The following is a 19562-nucleotide window of genomic DNA, read 5'->3' on the forward strand; positions in this document are numbered from 1 at the left end:
CATTGAGTTTTGTTTTAGATAAACCTTATATTTATTAAATTTCCTAAATTTGTAAATACATTGTGTAACTTTTTTCTTGTTTATTCTTGTGTAGCAATCACTGAGTTAAAAAACTCATCCAACCTTGAAGATACTTCAAATCTTTCAGTAGTAGATCAAATTGAGTTAAAGCAAAGAATACGAAACAAGCTTCAAGATTGGAAAGATAAGTTGGATACAGTGAAAAAGCATCACCCTTATCAACTTTCACCGAGCCCTTCTCCGAGAAAAAGATGTAAGATATTAAAAGTTTTAGTTTTTTTTTATTATATTTATGTATTAAAAGAATTATTTATTAACACATAATTTATCAAGTAATTATTTAAAAAGGTTTTTAAAATTGAAAAAACTGTATTTTGATTCTAAATGTATGAGATTGCACTTTACTTAGAAATAATTAACAGTGTATTACATTTTAGGAATGTTGACAAATCTAAGTTAATTTTATTTTAATATTTTAATGTTATACTAAAAATTTCAATGCAGATCAATCTGGTGACATGCCTCCTATGCAAAACGTTGATGTTCCTAAACTTGCCTTGCATACTTTACAAGAACCTGTTCTTACTATAAAACTGGCGGATGATACTGAACAAATGATTGATGACTTCGACATTGAAGTTATGGCTGAATTGGTTGAGTTAGAGGCACAAGCAAGAGATCAGGATGCTTACGAGTTTGAGATATCTCACTTAGAAGCTAGGTTGGAAGATGCAAGGGATAGGTTGAATGAACTACCATCTAAAACAATGAAAGGTATGTTACAATATGTGGAAACTTTATATAATATTTAAAGGTGAAGTTTTTTGTATAAAATTGTAATTTTTAGCACAATTTTAGATATATTTATAAAAATATTTGTATTCTTATACTTTTTTTTAATATTTCACATAAGTTGAAATAAAAATCTAAATAAATTTTCTTTTTGTTTAGTATCACCAAGGTTTTCATCTCCTCGGGAAGAGTTGGAAGAATACAGAAAACTTGCTGAAGAGATTGAAGGTTATGAGAAAAAAATTGAAGCTCTTAAAAAACAAGCAAGACCACTACTAAACACTGGTACATAGTTTTGTTTTAGTTAAATGGTTAATTAACTTATTTGCCAGAATTTTTTTTTTAATTTAAAGTTTAAAAATTTTGTTAATTTTTTCAGATTTCAGGTATAATATACAAAATTTCTATTGTGGTTATTTCTAAATTTAAGTTTTCTTTTAAGACAAATCAGACTTGGAAAAGTACAGCTTTGAAGTGGACTCATTAAAAGTACCAACAACTTCCACTCCCTGTCCAGACACTACTCAAGGAAACAGTTTTCGATCAAATTTAGATGATAGTTCACTGAGAAAAGCCAATTCTCCAGATTTTGATGAAATGATGTTAGCGGCAACGGAGGAAATCCCGATTTCACCTCAACATGATTCGCCAACAAATAGACCACACATTTCATCAAGGTAAAAATTTTTGTTTATTTTTTTTAATGCTTACGTTTAACAAAATAATACTTTTATATTCTTCTGTTTGCCCAAACTTCTTGTATATACTAATGTTATATTGTCTTAGGACAAGCTGGAATGAGCTAACTCATTTATTGGGTGGGCATTTGAAAGATGATAATAACAAATTTGATAACTCAGTAAGCCCAGTTCAAATGGACGGTGTTGGTGAAAGAAAGTCAAGTATGTAATGTTTTAAAGTTACATACTTATCTTTTTTTATGCATTTTTAAAATATAATTTTAAATAAGGTGTTGATTTTTTTGGCTTTAACATGATGTTAACATGTCCTTAGTAGTGTTTTAGATTTTTGATAAAGTCCATATTATTTGACTATTACAGGTATATCATCATGTAGTACAAGTTCTCTTTTGTCTCCAACTTTAGCAACAAAAGGTGTGACGTTTTCGTCACCAGATTCTGTAAGAAACAAATCATTTGAACAAGAACTTGGTAAGTCAATTAAAATATAACAATGTTAGGGATTTAAAAATTGCTTCCTTAACAAGTTTATTTCTTCACTTCGTATGTTTAGAATTAAGGTACTGTTACTTTAGTCAATGTTTGTTATGCTTATAGATGATCCTGAAATAACACCAAGACCTGATGTAATGAAAAGTCCATATATGGTAGCCAGGCGTAGCAAGTCACCTGATAGAAAGTTAAGTGGATTAACAAGAACATGGAATCAACTCAAAGATCAGGTAATTTACACCTTTTATGTAAATTGAATATTTGTCATCAATATTTTATTCCAAGCTTACATATTTCTGTAAACGTCGAAGAAGCATGTTAAAAACATTGCTTTATTTTAGCTTGGAGAAAGAGCACAATCTTTCTTTAGTACGCTACAAGATCAAGACAGCCTTCAGTCTGATGTACAAGTTATTACTAAATGTTTGGATGATTTTCAAGAAAGATTAGACGATTCGGACCATATAAGTGATTTAACTTCAATGTTGGAATGTACTCAGGTAAAATTTTCATAATTTTTACTATAATCTGTTATGGTAGTGTGCACTCAACTGTTGTTTTAAATGCAATAATTAAACTAGTATTTTAAAAACTGATTTTTCTATGTATATTTATATATTAAGAAAGTTGCTTGGATTTATTTAAATGAACAAAAATTAAATCATTGATGTTTAGTACCAAATTACTTTTTATATTAAAAATAAATGGATAAATCAAATTTTTGCCCATACTTAGTCTGCAAACAAACTATTTTAATTACGAAAACTTAATTACGAAAATCTTTTAGGAATTATTGGATGATATAAATCGCTTAGTACCCAAACTTGAAGAAGTTGAAAGAAAAGTAAGATTTCTGGGTGGTGATCACAGTGGTTTGGATGCTTTTAATGCAACTGTGTCAGTTCTTTATGATAGATGGGACACAATTCGCATGCAAGCAACATCTAAGCAAAATACCGTTGAGGTATAAAAGTTGTTGTTGTTTTAAAGTTACCTTGTTAAGTCTTTAAAGTTCCCTTGTTAAATGCAGGTACCTGTAAAATAAAGGACAGTTATTTTATAAATCTTTAATTCATGTATTTAATAAATTGGTTTAGTTTATTTACTAAATTTATTTTATTCACTTAATAATTTTAGATCAAAATTTTGGAAGAGGAACAGTATCGTCGGATGGTGCAAGCTTACAAAGCTGAACTCCAAGAGGTCACGGATTGGATGGAGGAGGCAAAGAAAGATCCTTCAACATCCGATGAATCAGTGGATGGGAATAAGAGAAGAAGATACGATTCTACCTCAACTGACTCAAGCAAAAACTCAAATCTTCATCAACAGTTAAAGCATTGTAGAAACACAGTCTTAGATATTGAAAGAAAATTGAAACTCCTTGCAGAGCTAAGTGGTATCAATTTTTTATAAATTTATTATTAATTAAGGTATGTGTTTTATAATATTAGTAAACTGTATTTAGCTGTTTGGGATAAAAAATGATGTGTAGATAAAATTGCTTTTACAGGATAAAATGTTTCTAACATTATTTATTGTTTGTGTTGAATTAGGTAATCAAATTATTTATTTATTTTTGCGAAAAATAATTTTTAAGAATTTATTTTTGCGAAAAATAATTTTTAAGAAATTTACTAGTTTGGCATGTTCCTTATTTTAGATAATTTTAGACATGCACATAACAGCCGAGTTTGGTCTGGTTCCAAATATTTGCATGAGGTATTCTGCGGTATGTAGTCGGCTGTCAGCAGCTTACATTTTTTGGCCATTAACGCTATTTTGTCATATTACTTCAGGCAATCTTAAACAAATTAAAACCACATTTGTTCAGAAAGCATTTAAACTTTACTAACAACACAGAAAAACATACTTGTGTTTACTTTAAAAACAGCATTTGATATTTTTAGTTTAAATTTGAACTATACATAAATGCTATTGCAACATTTTTTTTAGTTAAAAAGTAACCTTTACATAAATGCCATTATTTTAATTCTGCCTTATTTTAATATGCAATTACAAACAGATGATTTCTTAGCTAAAATTTTCTTAATCACACATTAACAATCATAACTAACAGGAAAATCAATGCGTGATCGTGAAGCGGCAAATCGCTCACGCTCGTCATCTACTTCATCAACAAGCACTGTGACCTCCTGTGCTCCTGTGCTTTCTTTTCGTTCTTATATGACATCACAAAGTGGTCGTCATCGTCATTCAAGCACGTCGGGTCTGCCATGCGTGAAAGAACTAATATGTGGTGTGTGTTTGCTAACTAACAAATTGTTGTTAGCAGCTGGTGGGGTGCACGCTTTCTAATTCATTTTATTCACATAAATCATAAAGAATTCACTATTTGGAGTGAATTTTATCATTTTCACACATCACATTTTTTGTCCACATCAAGATTCTAATTTTCTGTATTATTATTCGAAATAATGCAATAAAGTGTATGAAATTTATTATAAATCACATTTTATTGTGTATTAATATTTTTTTATTAACACATATTGATAGTTTTGTATTAATAAATAGTATATCGACAGTTCTAAAAAAGGGTTTTCATTATAATACTTGCTTTTTGGTTTTGGTAGTGGCTTGTGAAGGTTGTGCTATTTTGAATTAATTAAGTATTTTTGTAGAAGTAAAATTTTGTAGAAGTAAAATTTTTCTAAATAATAATTCATCATCAAAATTTTTTTTTTGCACATTATTATTACTTTGCGTTTTTATTTGTTACTTATTAATATATTCTCTAATTGACAGATAAAAGCTCCTCTTTATCCAAAGCTGATGAAGAAGGAGAGGCATTGTTACAGAAGCTGGACTCTGTAAAAGATGAGCTGGAAAATTTACAAAAAGAAACACAAAGCAGAGAACAAAAAATTCAAGTACAACTTTAGTATTAACCTTTAAAATAAAATTGCTCAATTACTTATTAGTTTTTTCTTCATTTTTATAATTTTTTTTATTTAAGCTACTGCAACGTTTTTTAACTAACAATTGTTTGTGGTAGGATGCTTTAAAATTGAAGCATGACGAATCTTTTCAAAAGGCAAATGAAGAATCTCAAAGTATGAGAAAATGGCTTGACTCTGTAGAGGTAAATGCACATACAATTAACATATATACTTTTATTATTTTATTTGTTTAAAAATATGAAACATATCTTATTTATATCAAATACTTAATATCTTGTCATACGATTGGGTATAACTATGATAAAAGAGGAAAAAATAATGTTTTTAGAATGATGACACTTTAACTCCACATTCTCCCAAAACTGAACTTCAGCGTCACATTTCTTTGGATCTACAAGACCACCAAGATCATTTAGAATTAATTTCTAATTACAGTAAACCTAAAACATCAAAAGACTCATATCGATCAGGTAAGATTTTATTTGTTTAAGGTTATCTTTACAAAAAAAATATTTTCTGTTTTATTTTCTATATTGGTTTAACTATTGTTTTAAATTTGCGATTTCAAGTCCTTATTATGATTTTATAGGAAGCAGTATTTCCTGCCTTTCTGATACAGAAGACATTTCAGATTGGAAAAGAATTTCAAATCAATTTAAAAGAAATTTAACTGAATCTGAAACGCTTGCCTATAATCAAAATTTTCAGTCTGGATTTTTTACAATGGCAATTGCCAGAGATTATGATGAAAACAACAATTACCAAAGTATTAGGGTAAGTAAAAAACTTTATAAATAAATTATTTTTATTAATAAAAAAATTTTCATTATGTATCATTTGGTTTAAATAAAATATTTTTAGTTACAATTGCAAGAAGTTGTAGACAAATGGAATGCTCCCTCTCATAGTTCTAAAGATTATTCTGAACTAAACAAACAATCTCAAATGGCAGTTAAAGTAAGTGTACTTGTTTAAATTAACTCAGAACTTTAATTCAGTTGGTTTTTGTGGGAGAGTTTTTGTTATAGTATTGTCAACACTACATTTAGTAAGGCCTTATATTGCTATGTTCTTTGCAGATAAATACTTAGTTCAGAAGTGGTTTAACATTATATTTTTAACTTTTTCTTTATAGAAAGTTTCGAACTGGATTGACGGAGTTGAATTTAATTTAATACTACCTGATTGGACTAAAGAACTTGATGGGGAAACTAAATTGAACATTAAAGAAATTAAAAGTCTGGTGACGAAATTGCAAAATTCAACTAAACTGGTAAAAACAAAATTGATTAATTAATTATAAAGCCACTTATACTTTAGGTTGATTATGTTTTTTAAATTCAAAATTAACTTTAATTTCATTTTTACAGATTGGTACCAATAACATTTTATCTGAAAATAAAGAAGATATTGAAACTTCTTTAACTAGTTTGGCAGAACGTTTTTCAGCTGTCTTAAAACAAGTTGAAGCTTGGAACAAAAATTCAAAAGAAAAACGTAATCATTGGAGAAATGTCCAGGTGAGATTTTTTGTTACTTTTGTTTTACTTTTTGCCTACAAATGTTTTTGAAAGCAATTCGATTTTTTGCAATGCACATTTAATATTTATATTGTTTAATTTTTATCAGGTTGAATTGAAAATTGCAATTTCTCGATTTGCTGCAGTTGAAAAGAAAGTTAATGGATTGCTGGAGAAGCCAGTTTCAAATTTAACACAACTTCAAAACAACATAACCCACTTAAAAAAGCTTAATGAAAATGCCTTGTCTACAGAAAAAGGCTTGGAGGGGTTATTCGAAGACCTAAAATCAGTAAGTATCTTTCTTTCTAACTTTTTTGATACAAAGCTTATCGACTTATTTAATTTAATCAAGTGAAACAAAAAAAATTTAATTTGTTTTATTGTTACTACAATAAGGTTTATGTAAAATATTCTTTTAAAACAGTTAATTTTTTTTAGTTTGCAACCGATTCACATCCATGCCACAGCCCAGATACATATAATCTGATGACAGTTATCAAAGGTGTAAAAATGTTAATTGAAACTGAATTGCTCAAGGCACATCAGAAGTTGAATGAATACATGAGATTTGAACAAGTAACTATCGTAACTATAATTTATTTTTGTATTTTGTTAAGTCAAATAATAATTAATTTCATTGTTAAGATGATGACAGACTATGCAACATTGCTAAAAACCGGAGAAAAAATTTTAAACCAAAAGCAAGGAAATGTTGTCTTCTCTGATTTGCAAGACTTGAAAAATCATTTAACTGCAGTAAAGGTGATTTTTATAAGTAATATGCAGTGAAACATAACCATTGACTTTCTGCAATTTTTTTTGTTTAATAATACTTTTTAACAAATTGTTTGTATAGGAATTTTTTGAAACCCTGAAATGTCATCGAACATCTTTTACTGCGTTACATGATTTACTAAATCAACTTGAAAGTCAAAAAGTTTCTGAACTGTTGAGAAAACATGAGAAACAGTCTTTAGAAGCAACTTCATTCACAACTCATTTACAAGTTAATTTACAGGTATTAAAAAAGTTATCAGAAAACAGTCACCAAAATTAAATTTTAGTATTCTATTAGTACAAACCATTTGTTTTAATAAAACTTGTGTATTTGTTTTTTTTTATTTTACACTTTTATTTTTAACTATTGTTTTAAATTTGGTAAATTTAATTTGATATATAGAATTGGGAAAAGTTGGAGGTTGATTTGTTAACCTTAAACAAACTTGAAGAAATTAATTCTAATGTTAATGACGTTTGTGGCGAAGACTCTAATACCTTGGAAAAATTTCGAGAATTCAAAACACAGCTTACACTACTTGGAGCAAGTAAATAATAGTTGTCACTTTGGTTTTATACAACATGCAATGTAAATAACAAATAATGTTAGATAAAAATAAACCTACTGTCTTTTACAAAAAAAAGTATATTGTACATGGGTTAATTATAAAACATTTTATTATTTACATTCTAAGATGTCACTCAGTGTTCAGATGATGGTAGAAACTTGTTAAAAAAAATGATTTGTCCAACTCTTGAAACTCAACTTAAGGTTAATCAAGAACTTTGTTTATCTACCAGTTCGAAGGTTAACCAAAAAATTCGATTTCTTGTTGAGTTGAATTCTGTAAAATCAAGGTAATGTTTAATGAATTATACTTCATATTGCAATCTTGTTTCTTATTTTAAAATATTTGTTTTTGTCATAACAGATATGCTGAGTCAGCAACAAATGTTCAAAATTGGTTGCCAATGAAATCAAATGTTTTATCTAAAATAATGTCAGACTTTGAAAATAAAGACATTGACTATACAACTGCAACAAAAAGGTAACTTGAACAAAATTTTAAAATATAACGAAACATCACATTGTATTTTAATCTTATACTTTTTCAGCATGAGCTCTATAAATTCTGATTTTCAAAAAATGGAAATTATTTTTGATGAAGTAATAATTGATGGTGAATCTCTTATAAAATTGCAACCTGTTGATTATGAAAATTTGGAGCAACAAGTAAACGAATTAAAAGAATCTTGGAACACTTTTAAAGTTAAACTTGGTGCTGCCAACAACAAACTTATGACAGTAAGTTTTTAATTTCTTGGTCCTATTTATTTTTGTTTATTTTACAAAGTCTAAATTTTACAGAGTCAATGTGTTTCTACATCTGTGGAAGAGTTAAGCCAACAAATATCATTGTGGATAGTTTCAACTAACACTCTAATGGATAGCGAGAGTGTGGCTAGTTTTGATACTGTTGGTGCTAAAGCTATCAAAGAACAGTTAATTTTTTATAAGGTAAAGTAAATTTACAATTTATAGATGGTAAAAAAATTAATACATTGATAAAACATTATTTTTATTTGCATGGGGTTATATTTTCAAACATTTCAATGTTGTTTAGACTTTTAAAGCTGAAGCAGAATCAAAACAAGTTATAATTGACAATTTACTTTTTAATCCAACCCAGTATGTTGACAATAATGACATTTCGTTAAAATGGAATCTACTTAAAACAAGGGTAAAACTTAATGGGATAAAATTTCAATTAATATTAATTTGTTAAAATTTGGTTTGTCTATTTAAAAGGAAATCGAATTTAATAAAACTTTAGGCAGATTTGTTGAAAATTTAAAATTTTATATGTTGATCATTTGTGGTATTGTTAGATTGAAAAATGTGTGTTACAATTATCTACCGAATACGAAAGGTGGGCAAGTCATGAGAAGTTGACCAATGATCTTCAAATATGGCTTGATCAACACAACAAAGTCAGTAAAAAATTTTAATTTAAGAATTTAATCATTTTATTCTATTTAGTTTGTATATAGTGTTAATAAGTGTATAAAGTTTAATATTAATAAAGAAGCATGTTAAAATAATTTATTTTTTTTTAGATTTTTCAAACTAAAGATCCTGTTATCAAAATGGGATCAAAGTTGCAAGTGAAATCAAATGTATTGGAGAATGACGAACTTCTTAAAAAGTTGAAGGGCAAGTTTCATCAAATAACCGAACTTGAAAAGGAGTACAAAGGTACTTATAACAAATCCTTCTAACAAAATGGTTTCAATCACTTTTTTAATGGTGTTTTGTAATTTATTTAAAATTGTGTTTTGTGGAAGTTTATCTTAAGTTAAACGTATATATTTATATTTTTGACTACTTATATTAAATAACATATCTAAGTGCTTTATTAACATTCACTATATCATATTTTTAACTACTTATGTTAATTAACATATCTAACTGCTTTATTACCGTTTACTATAACATTTTAATAATTTTTTTATCAGAACTGGTACAAGAAAAAAACAGTATGTTTCGATCTGGAACTCCTGAACCGGGTGTTGGTAGTTTGGGTCTGGCAAAACTTAACCAATCATGGACTTTGCTTGAACATCATCTTAATAAAAGAAAGAAAGATTTACAACAAAACATCAAACAATGGCATAGGTTTGTGCATTTAACAAAATTTATAAAAACAACCTACATTTATGTTCTATGATTTTTTAGTAATGCTAAAATAAGAAATTTTATTTAGTGCTGTACAATGCATGTAAATTTAAATTAATGTTTTTTTAGGTATGAAAATGCTGAGAACATTGTAAATAATCACCTGACTTCAGCTGAGTTATCTTTGCTTCAAGATGTATTTTCCGAAGAGTCACAACCAAACAAAATAAAAATCTTGCGAGGTTATTTTTTTTTACTTTTAGATATTCAACTTAACCAAAAATTGTTGTTAAATTTTTTTTTTGATTTTAAAACTTGTTTTTTCAATTAAAATTTTTAAAATATAGAGTCAAATTGTACTTGATCAAAACAAAAAAAATTTATAAATTGTAATTTATTACAGAGGCTTTGTACAAACTTGATCAACAAAGTTTACAAATTCAACTTTTATCAGTTGAAGCTGACTGTGTGGTTTCAAGGTGTGATGAGATCACTGGAGAAAATGTAAAAAAAACTTTGGAAAAAATTGATGGAAGGTTAGTTTACCCTTTTTGTTTGTGTTTATCAAATCATTAATAGAATATAATGTACATGTGGATATTTATTTTTAGATGGAAAAAAGTATCAGCGGACATTCTTGCTCGAGTTGAGCAACACAAAACATCTATTGAGATATTTAAGCAACAAAATGACAAAAAGAAACTTATTGAAAGCAAGTTGGTCACTGTAAAATCTAAATATAATGCTTATTTAAGCGAAGTAAGAGTTGTGGACGATCCTAGAGGAACGTTGATAAAATTAGAGGTAAACTGCTCTAAAAAGTTTAAATTAAGCTTTCTTTTATTTACAAATATTAAGTATTAAACTTGTGTCATTTAAATTATATTTATCGGTAAACTTAATAAAAGATCTTTTCTATCTAAAAATTAACAATTGTATATTTCTTTACAATTTTTTTCTATTAATTGGTTGTCGTTTATTTAGGGGGTTTTTGATATGTGTAATTCACTGCAACATGAATTAGACTCCTTGTTTGAGTTCACACAGAATATCCAAAAAAGTTTTAATTACGAGGATTCATTAAGATTAACTACTAACACAACTAGGTAAAAATTATTTGATATTTGTTAAAGAAATATCAATCAACAGTTTTTAATCTGATATGATCAATCTCTTATTTCACATTTTTTTAATTGTATTTTTTTTAGGTTGTCATTTGAAATTATGAATTTAATATCCGACATCAAATCATCTATTAAAGTTTGCAAACTTGAGTCTAAGGTGGCTGTTAGCTACAAAGACAAGTTTGGTTACCTTGATGCATGGTTGGGACAAATTGAGCAATCAACCAACCTAGATACTGCAAACTTAAAACGCTTTCAAATTGAGGTATGTTCAATTTGCCCTAAATTTATAAGCATGTTTTTGTTTAATTATGGGTGATTTAATAACCAACAAAATTAATAAAAAAACAGCCTATGTTTATCTATATATGTTAACTTAAATTTGTTAAACCTTTTTTAGAGTTTTATATTTTATTAAAATAAAATTGATTTGTTTAAGAATTCAATTGAAAACATGCGAGCTCAACTTCAAGCATTCAGGACCTATTCAGCAACAATTGACGACGTAAACAAACTAGCTCATGTACTTTCTTTGAAAGAAAATAATTTAAAGAAGTTGCAAGCATTAAATGATAAATGGAAAAATACACTTCTTTCTACAACCAAAAGGTAATATATTTTAAAATTGGTTAAAGTGTTTGAAATTTATTTTAAAACGTGTCTTTTAACATATTTAATTTTTATTGATTATTCTCTTTTAGATTTGCGCAATTGCAATCGAGTTTGACGAAGCAACTGGATTTTACTAACATGTGTGAAAACTGGATGTTATTTGTAACACAAGCTGAACGTTCTCTGATTGCTGATGTACCTTCATCCTATCAGGGCCTTTCTGAACAAGCTAGGTAAAAGTAAACACTATTCCTGAAGAATATAATCATTAAATAAATTAACAAGTAATATTTTTAATAGAATGTTGTTTTGTTATTCAGGTCATATGATTTGTTTATTATTGAGAGTGGCGTAAGACAACAGTTATTAAGAACAATCGTTAAAGAAGGACATGGCTTGATGAATAGTGGAAAAGTGGAAGATGACTGGTAATTAAACATTTAAAATAAAAATGTGTCATTTATTGGTGTTTTAATATGGTACAAAAAATCTATAGTAGATTGTAATGTAATTTTTTTTGTTCAAAATTTGTTTACATGTACCATTTTGTTTGGTTTAACGATGTTCAACATTTGAAATATGTAGTACACATATATCCCTTATTTGTTGAAAATTTTTATCATTGACATTGGAATAAGTGAATTAATATATTTAATACTAAAAGTTATTTTTTTCTTAGTGGGGATTTTATTCACAAATTAACTAAGCTTGACACACAGTGGAAATCCGTTATTAAAAATGCAAGACAACGTAAACAAGTTGTTCATCTTGCTTTGAACAATTGGCTTGAATATAATCAACAAAAAGAGATTTTGTCAAAGTTTTTAGAAGATACCAAAATGACTCTGGAAAAATATAAAGAAAATAATTTAGTACTTATTAAACACGGAATCGAAATAGCATCGGTAAGTTATGCTTACAATTTAGCTTTCTAAATATTTGTCGAATTGCCGAAGTCTTTGTAACTACACCCGAAATTTGTCAAAACAACCAAATGACTAAGTCAAGATAATTCAAGTTGTTTTATTATAGTAAAGTCGAAGCAACATGAATGACAAAATATATAAATAAGTTAAGCATAAATATTATCTATTAAAAACTTAAGGACTTGGAGTCTTCTGATTTGTTTGGTGAAAAAACTTGTAAAGCGATGTTGAATTCTGGTCATCAAGTGATGGGAATGTTAAGAGGTGATGATCATGCTAAACTTAAGGCGGAGATATCAAACATTCATTCCCAATGGGTGGATTTATGCAAAGACATTAAATCCAACAGGTAAGTTTGTTTTAGGACTTTCATTTATACATTAACGTTATGTTTACTTTTAAGGTGAAATATCTACTGATTAGATTTCTTCCGGATTTTATATTTTTGTATGATATTACTATAGATAAGAAAAAAAATATATTAGTTTTTTTTCTGAAAAAATTGTCGTATTATATATTATTTTTATCTATTGTTTTATTATTTTTATCTGAAACACTTATATTTAGGAGAAAATGGCAAGAAAAAGTCGGCAACGTTGTCGACTGTGAAGACCGTATCACAGACATGTCTTCATCATTAGAGGGCGTGTTTAAGATATTAAATGAGCCAATACCCACTGCACATGAATCTTTACACGGGGATATCATCAAGTGTAGAGACAATGAAATTATGTTTGATATGTCCAACACAAGATTAAGGTAGCCTTGGTTGTTATTTAATAACTCCAACATTTACAGAATCTTTTTAGTGGATAAAACCATAACTTCCAATATGTATTTTTTAAACACCTTTTACAATTTGTATTATTTTTTTATAGAAACGTTGGAAAAAGTGTTGAAAAGTTATCGACTAGTTTAACGCAAGGAGAGTGGAAGTTTATTGATGCCAGATTTGTTTTGGTTAAAGTTTTGTGGAACGAGCTTTACAAACAAACAAGCAACAGAAAACAGATGATCGAAACAAGGTATTGCAGTAAATTTATCTTCTTTAAATGGTTCTGTTATTTATGTTTTCATTGCTAAACTTATAGTTATATATATAGTGCAATTTGTTCAGGATAAATTTTAGTTTTCGTTGGTGTAAAATTAAAAAATATTTAAACGTTATAAGCAAATATTTTGCAAATTGCCAGTCATGCTACATCTTTAAAATGACTAACTATCGATTATGCGATTCGGCTTCCAAACTGCTTTCTTGTAATTTATCAGATTAAGTGACTGGGGCGAATTTGATGAGGATTACAAAGATTTGTGCGAATGGCTAAGTGATATGGAAGCAAAAGTTGCGCAAGGAAGTGACCTTAACGTGGAAGACCTTTTGGAAAATTTACAAAAAGTAATTTACGTTACATTATATTAACTTTAAAACACAATTCACAGCAAAAACACAGTTTTACTTCTTTATAATATTAAATAATATCTTAGTTTTTTTTTATCAATGATTTGATACCCTTAACTGTAAGGGAATTGTTTGTTTACGTTTTTTGTGTTATTTTAGAATCTTATTAACCAAATTCGTGATATGGAAGACAAGAAAGTTGTCCTTGCTGAGTTAGGTAAAAAATTGACCCAAGGGGGTTCCGAAGATCAAAAAACTCACGACATTGAACGAAAAATGAGCAAAATCAACGACAAATGGCAATATTTGGAAGGAATGATCAGAGCAAGGTAAAATTAAAACAACTAATTTGTTTTTAATATTTTTTTATGATAGCACATGCTGATAGCATCTGCTTTAACTTTCCATTTTTACAATTTTTATTGATCTTTCCTTTTTTAAAAAAAATAACCCGATGGTTGTTAATTTTAACTTTTACAGTTATGTTTTGTCTTACAAACAAACGTGGTCTTGGACTTTTGCGTTGTTGTTTTTGAAGTTTGTAGGGCATTTTCCCCTTAGGCGTTTTGTGATTTGTTCAACTCTGACAACCTTATGGTATTGTAGGTTATGTATTAATATCAATATAGTCAGTCAGCAATAGAATATATAGTTTTGCTATTTTGCAATAATATAAGCTGATGCAAGAAAATAAGAAATCAGTGCATTTTTTTTGGACTTGACTACTTTGCATGACAATACACATAATTATATTGTTACACTACTGTAACGCAACAAAGAGAATAAGTAAAAACTTGAATTAGTTGAATTTAGTTTTTAATAAAATTTTGAAATGACGTCATTGGAAGACACAATAAAATATGTCGAAAGAGCTCACAAAGATATTGGCGGAATAGATAAAAAAATAGAAAGTTACGATGGCTGGGTCAACCGATATGAAAATGACGTCAAAAATCTCAAATTTTCTGCGCCCTTTCACGTGGTCAGTGCTGTTAACGAAGTCGTAGCTCTTGACCCTAGTTTAAATTTGTCGTCTGCTATTATCGACTTTGCTGCTGGTACTGGTTTAGTGGGCAAACATCTCCGGGAAAAAGGCTATAATGGTCGTATTGACGGCCAAGATGGTTCAGCGAAAATGCTGCAAGCTAGCGGCTCAATCTACGACAATCGCTACAGTTTTCTTCTGCAAGATGGCGCTGATGTGCCTACAGAACTAAGCAATGGGGCTTATGATATTGCGACTATTTGTGGGGCGCTAAGTGCAAATCAAGTTGAAGTTGATGCTTTGCCTATTCTTCTTGGTGCCATTCGAGTCGGTGGTGTTCTTATTTTTTCGAATCGTTACAACCAGTCAAATATGGATTTCATTCAAAGATTGGAAAACGAGTGTTTACATTTAGTTAATAATGGCGTTATGGAATTAGTAACGCGACTTGATATAGCCGAATTCGAGCTTGCTGTGTCAAAAAATGAAATGAGAGAAACCGATAAAAACGGTTACATCTCAGGCGTTATATATTGCTACAAGAAAGTAAAAAATTTAAAATAATTAATCATTTGAATTGTTTGAGTTTTGTTAAATGCTAGTAAGCCATGTTTCTTAACATACAGAAACACATGGGTACCAATTTTTTACCTAAAAATTTAGTAAAATTTTATTAACAAAATAGTTTTTCAATATTTTTTCGAACTATCTAAAATACTTGCATATGTATTTCCTTTTTTGTTTTGTAAAATAAATTATGTTGTTTTACACAATTTAGAAAGTGTGTTATTCGGATAATAACATTTGTTTTGTAACGTACAAGTAGCGTAACCTGTACAATGATGACGATATCTCACAAATATGTCGTTTTATCATTACGTCATTGAGGTTTGCGGTTACTCTAGGCCATGTTTTGATAAAATTGCGCGCTCTTTTTTAAAACATGTCATGTGAGAATTGAATCAGATATATTTATTTAATTTTGTTTTTTAATATTTATTTTAATAAATAAACAATGTTTATGATTCGCAAGTTATTATTATACATTGTTATTTACTAAATAATTTTAAAATAAAATTAACTTATATAAATCTTTTTTTTTAAATTGTAAAAAAATTTAATACTATTAATAAATAAAATTAAAGTCGCATTTTATTACATCATCTAGTATCAAATTTGAAACTCTATCTTAAAGTAAATTCAATATTTTTTCCGTCATTTCTTCCACGCTGGAGGTTTCTTTAAATTTAGTTAAATCGTGAATAATTTAACAGATAGGTTTAGTGATTCGTGCATATGTTTATCAACTAACTATAACAACCCAAAATATCAAAGTTTCCAATATTTTACTTTTTATTGTTAGGCAATATGTATTTTTTCAAATTTATAAAGTTTAGTTGTTTATTTATTTTTTCATTTTATTACAGAGCGAAGAAGCTAAAAGAAACGGTGCTAGCTGTTGCCCAACTGGATACAAGTATGACACGGCTTCGTGATTGGCTGAATCAAATCGAAACCGAACTTTCTGAACCAATCCCGTTTCAGGAATCGACGGATGACGACGTGAAAAAACGACTGAAAGAACAAACAGTAAGCAATACATTTTCTTTATTAAAAAATTGAACTTTTTAAAATCTTTTTTTTTTAGGGTTTGATACATTTGATTTTAATTTTAAAGGATGTGTTAGTATGTAAAAATTTATGAATTAGTATTTGAACAAAATACAAGTTCGTTAGGTCTGTTAGATTACATTATTTGCTGATATACAATTCAGTATTAAATAAAGTTTTGTGGAAAAAGGGGTTTAGGTGCGAATGCATTCTAACAGTCTCATAGTTTGTATTTGTTAAACCTTATCACATACTGTCGCGAAGTGCTGGCGATTTCGTTTTATGTATGCGACCGTAGATTTGCGGGTGTCAACTGTCAAATATTTCACTTTATTTTCCCGGCTGGCTTTCGAGCTTACTGTAGTAGCGAAAAAGGCATTATAGCACAGATATCGATCAGACGTTTCCTGAACTCTTAAACAGTTTGGAGTGTACATGTTCAGATGAATGTATGTGTACAAAACATTTAAGTAGCAATGTAGCTGAAGATCATGTGCTGTATATAAGGCGCGTTTATTTAAAAATCAGACTTGCAGATTTGAAGTTAGAAATTAAGTACATTTTGTATAACAAGAATACATAAGGAAATTTAGATATGTATAGAAGCTATATATAGTTGTCTTGATTCAGCATATCTTTTATATGCACGTCGATATATTGAATTTGACTATTCGGCTATTATTTATAATAACATACTAATCAATTTAAGTAACGTTATTGATTTATTTTTTTAATTATAGCAAAAAATAAGCCATAGCAAAAAACAGGTAAATTTCGGGTTAGACTATTTTAAACATTCAGTTAAAAGTTGTAATTGTTATCATTTTCTTCTGTATTTTGTTTTGATTGCTAGGCCTATGATGTAAGAGAATATAATTTGTCAGCGCATTGTGAATAATTTAAATATTTTTTGTTGTTATTGATTTTTCTGTTTCCGATTTATTTTGTGGTACGAATTTTTGACGCTTTTGCCGAAATAGTTTAAACGTGAGCGCCTTTATATGATGGTCTACTGCACACAGGCTCTAATTTAAAGTATCGCGCGTTAAAATCACAGGCATGGCATGTAGCATAGCATACTTACCCAACAGCTGAAATGAAGAGGTTTCAAGTTGAATTTAAATAGCAAAGGAAGTCATAGAATCTTGTGCGGTTATTTTTTTAGGCATTTTTATTTGCGGAAAACTATTTTTAGAAGCGGTCAAAACTGACCAAACATAATATTTAAGACGGTAAGGAAAATAAGTTTGGTGAATACTAATTTAAACGATTTGGTTAAATAAGTTCTGAGTTCTTTTAAATATAGTGAATTGTAAAAATAAGTATGCCATTTTAATGAAAAGGGGTCAGATATTGGCGTATGGCGCTGTATGGATAGATTGTTATCAAAATAACGCAAGCATTTTCGTTAACTTTTAAACCCTCTGTTTCTGCTTTATACGACCATTATAGTTTAATGCAATCAGTTTATCATAATATAAATAGCGCGTTAAATTTTGCCTCATTAGTTTAATGTAATGGCGAATTGCAACTGTTCATACAGCGGCGTTCGTTATGAGGCTAACCGAAATTCCCCAGCGTATATTAATGTGTGGGCCGCTTGCTTATAAATTCTAATTTAAATGATGAATAGGAAAACGGCAACTGTTCTGGTGCTGTAGCGTATTAGTTAATTGTTTGCAGGAAAGCATTAGTCTGTTCTACTAGAAGCTAGACATCATATTTTTGATAATTGTTAACTTAAATAACAATCAATAGTTTATTATTATTTTTTATCGAGGATGTTATATCACATAGCTAATTAGTAAGATTGTTGTTAAAAACAAGTTTTTTGGGTAAAAATGCTTTGGTCCATAAATAAATTTTTGACTGCCCGAAGCTAAACGTATTTGGTTTTAATCAACTAAGGAATGTGACGAATGTTTAGAGCGTAAATGCATTTGAATGCCTTGGTTTAAGTGTTGGTGTTTGTGGTTTGGTAATCGATATAAATTTGGCTAAATGTGGTTTTATATCGAAAAGGGTAATTTCTTACTGTTTTTAATAATAAGGTAGGTTTTAGAATAGGTCAGAATATCAATACTTACATTTTGATGCGTAATTTTGTCTCTTACTCAATTAAAATGAAGGGTAAAAGTATATTGGCTTGCTTTAATTTCTATGGTTTTTAGATTAATTACACGTGGTCATTACGCGTTGGTGTTGTTTTTCATAGTAAATTGCTGCTACATGCTGTGACTTTTTAATTTCATGAATAACGTCATACAGTAGCAGACTTCCGTTGATATGATACAAAGAATTGTAATTAAATGCACACGCTGTAATAGTAAATGAAACTATGTGTTTTGTATTAGACAAGTGATAGTAATGTTTACATGATTTTATATTAAGCATGGGAATTAAGACTGGTTTTGTTTTGTAGATTTTTAGTCAATTTTAGGTTTTTATACAATTTTATATATTAATGAAATTTAAAAGGCAACATGTTTAGCTCGTTGTATTACGACAAGCAAGCAAACTATTTGGAGTCGTTGGGAAACGCGTTGGACGTTGCCAATGTCCAGAACGAACAACAACTTCTGGCCAGTCAGGAAAAACTTCGAATTTGTTCGAAATGTAGCAAACCGCAACTTCACTTTCTACCGGAAAGTAACGACACAAGTAACACCAGCAATTCACCCCATAAAGTTTTGAATTTTAATCAATCGTATCTCTCTCATGATAGTGACGTCATTACTGATGACGTCAAAGCAGAACCTGTAAACCAGGGGACTTATGTCACAGCGTTGATGAACACTTTGCTGACCACAAGGTCGCCAACGATTCGTCATTTGGATAAAAGTTTGTTCGAAGGAGACTTCGAAATTTCGGATTTAAATCAAAGTGAGAGATATGAGCCCAGTTCTCCGCTTTCCCACAGGCAATATTTTCGACGTCGGCCTTCTATGCAGGCTGAACAATCTTCTTTGTTGTCCTCGGTGGCTAAGTCAGTTGCTTGGAG

General features: G+C 28.9%; 1 protein-coding gene across 7 annotated transcripts in view; it reads left to right on the top strand.

Moving 5' to 3' along the window:
• The window catches only part of LOC145750185 (nesprin-1-like), a 94737-nt gene that overhangs the window by 64177 nt on the left and 10998 nt on the right, over positions 1 to 19562 (top strand). For 5 of the 7 annotated variants that reach the window (XM_082566150.1, XM_082566153.1, XM_082566152.1 and 2 more), the window contains 46 exons: positions 95 to 274; positions 526 to 795; positions 973 to 1098; positions 1256 to 1490; positions 1600 to 1715; positions 1875 to 1985; positions 2112 to 2236; positions 2348 to 2506; positions 2794 to 2970; positions 3144 to 3405; positions 4087 to 4236; positions 4773 to 4897; positions 5023 to 5109; positions 5256 to 5397; positions 5517 to 5701; positions 5789 to 5884; positions 6063 to 6200; positions 6298 to 6447; positions 6557 to 6739; positions 6889 to 7026; positions 7096 to 7212; positions 7307 to 7468; positions 7631 to 7775; positions 7923 to 8085; positions 8160 to 8276; positions 8344 to 8533; positions 8597 to 8746; positions 8853 to 8969; positions 9118 to 9219; positions 9346 to 9484; positions 9745 to 9904; positions 10034 to 10146; positions 10308 to 10440; positions 10516 to 10708; positions 10889 to 11010; positions 11113 to 11293; positions 11468 to 11637; positions 11730 to 11873; positions 11961 to 12068; positions 12320 to 12545; positions 12746 to 12915; positions 13134 to 13325; positions 13445 to 13591; positions 13836 to 13962; positions 14125 to 14294; positions 16378 to 16540. In XM_082566150.1, the coding sequence (XP_082422276.1) occupies positions 95 to 274; positions 526 to 795; positions 973 to 1098; positions 1256 to 1490; positions 1600 to 1715; positions 1875 to 1985; positions 2112 to 2236; positions 2348 to 2506; positions 2794 to 2970; positions 3144 to 3405; positions 4087 to 4236; positions 4773 to 4897; positions 5023 to 5109; positions 5256 to 5397; positions 5517 to 5701; positions 5789 to 5884; positions 6063 to 6200; positions 6298 to 6447; positions 6557 to 6739; positions 6889 to 7026; positions 7096 to 7212; positions 7307 to 7468; positions 7631 to 7775; positions 7923 to 8085; positions 8160 to 8276; positions 8344 to 8533; positions 8597 to 8746; positions 8853 to 8969; positions 9118 to 9219; positions 9346 to 9484; positions 9745 to 9904; positions 10034 to 10146; positions 10308 to 10440; positions 10516 to 10708; positions 10889 to 11010; positions 11113 to 11293; positions 11468 to 11637; positions 11730 to 11873; positions 11961 to 12068; positions 12320 to 12545; positions 12746 to 12915; positions 13134 to 13325; positions 13445 to 13591; positions 13836 to 13962; positions 14125 to 14294; positions 16378 to 16540 (7076 nt within the window). Of the gene's footprint in view, positions 1 to 94; positions 275 to 525; positions 796 to 972; positions 1099 to 1255; positions 1491 to 1599; positions 1716 to 1874; positions 1986 to 2111; positions 2237 to 2347; positions 2507 to 2793; positions 2971 to 3143; positions 3406 to 4086; positions 4237 to 4772; positions 4898 to 5022; positions 5110 to 5255; positions 5398 to 5516; positions 5702 to 5788; positions 5885 to 6062; positions 6201 to 6297; positions 6448 to 6556; positions 6740 to 6888; positions 7027 to 7095; positions 7213 to 7306; positions 7469 to 7630; positions 7776 to 7922; positions 8086 to 8159; positions 8277 to 8343; positions 8534 to 8582; positions 8747 to 8852; positions 8970 to 9117; positions 9220 to 9345; positions 9485 to 9744; positions 9905 to 10033; positions 10147 to 10307; positions 10441 to 10515; positions 10709 to 10888; positions 11011 to 11112; positions 11294 to 11467; positions 11638 to 11729; positions 11874 to 11960; positions 12069 to 12319; positions 12546 to 12745; positions 12916 to 13133; positions 13326 to 13444; positions 13592 to 13835; positions 13963 to 14124; positions 14295 to 16377; positions 16541 to 19562 lie in introns of those variants that run through there. The other 2 variants (XM_082566154.1, XR_014283668.1) reach the window with 2 other exon arrangements.

The sequence above is a fragment of the Corella eumyota genome, chromosome 4 (genome assembly GCF_963082875.1).
Source record: "Corella eumyota chromosome 4, kaCorEumy4.1, whole genome shotgun sequence".
In the NCBI taxonomy this organism is placed as follows: domain Eukaryota; kingdom Metazoa; phylum Chordata; class Ascidiacea; order Phlebobranchia; family Corellidae; genus Corella; species Corella eumyota.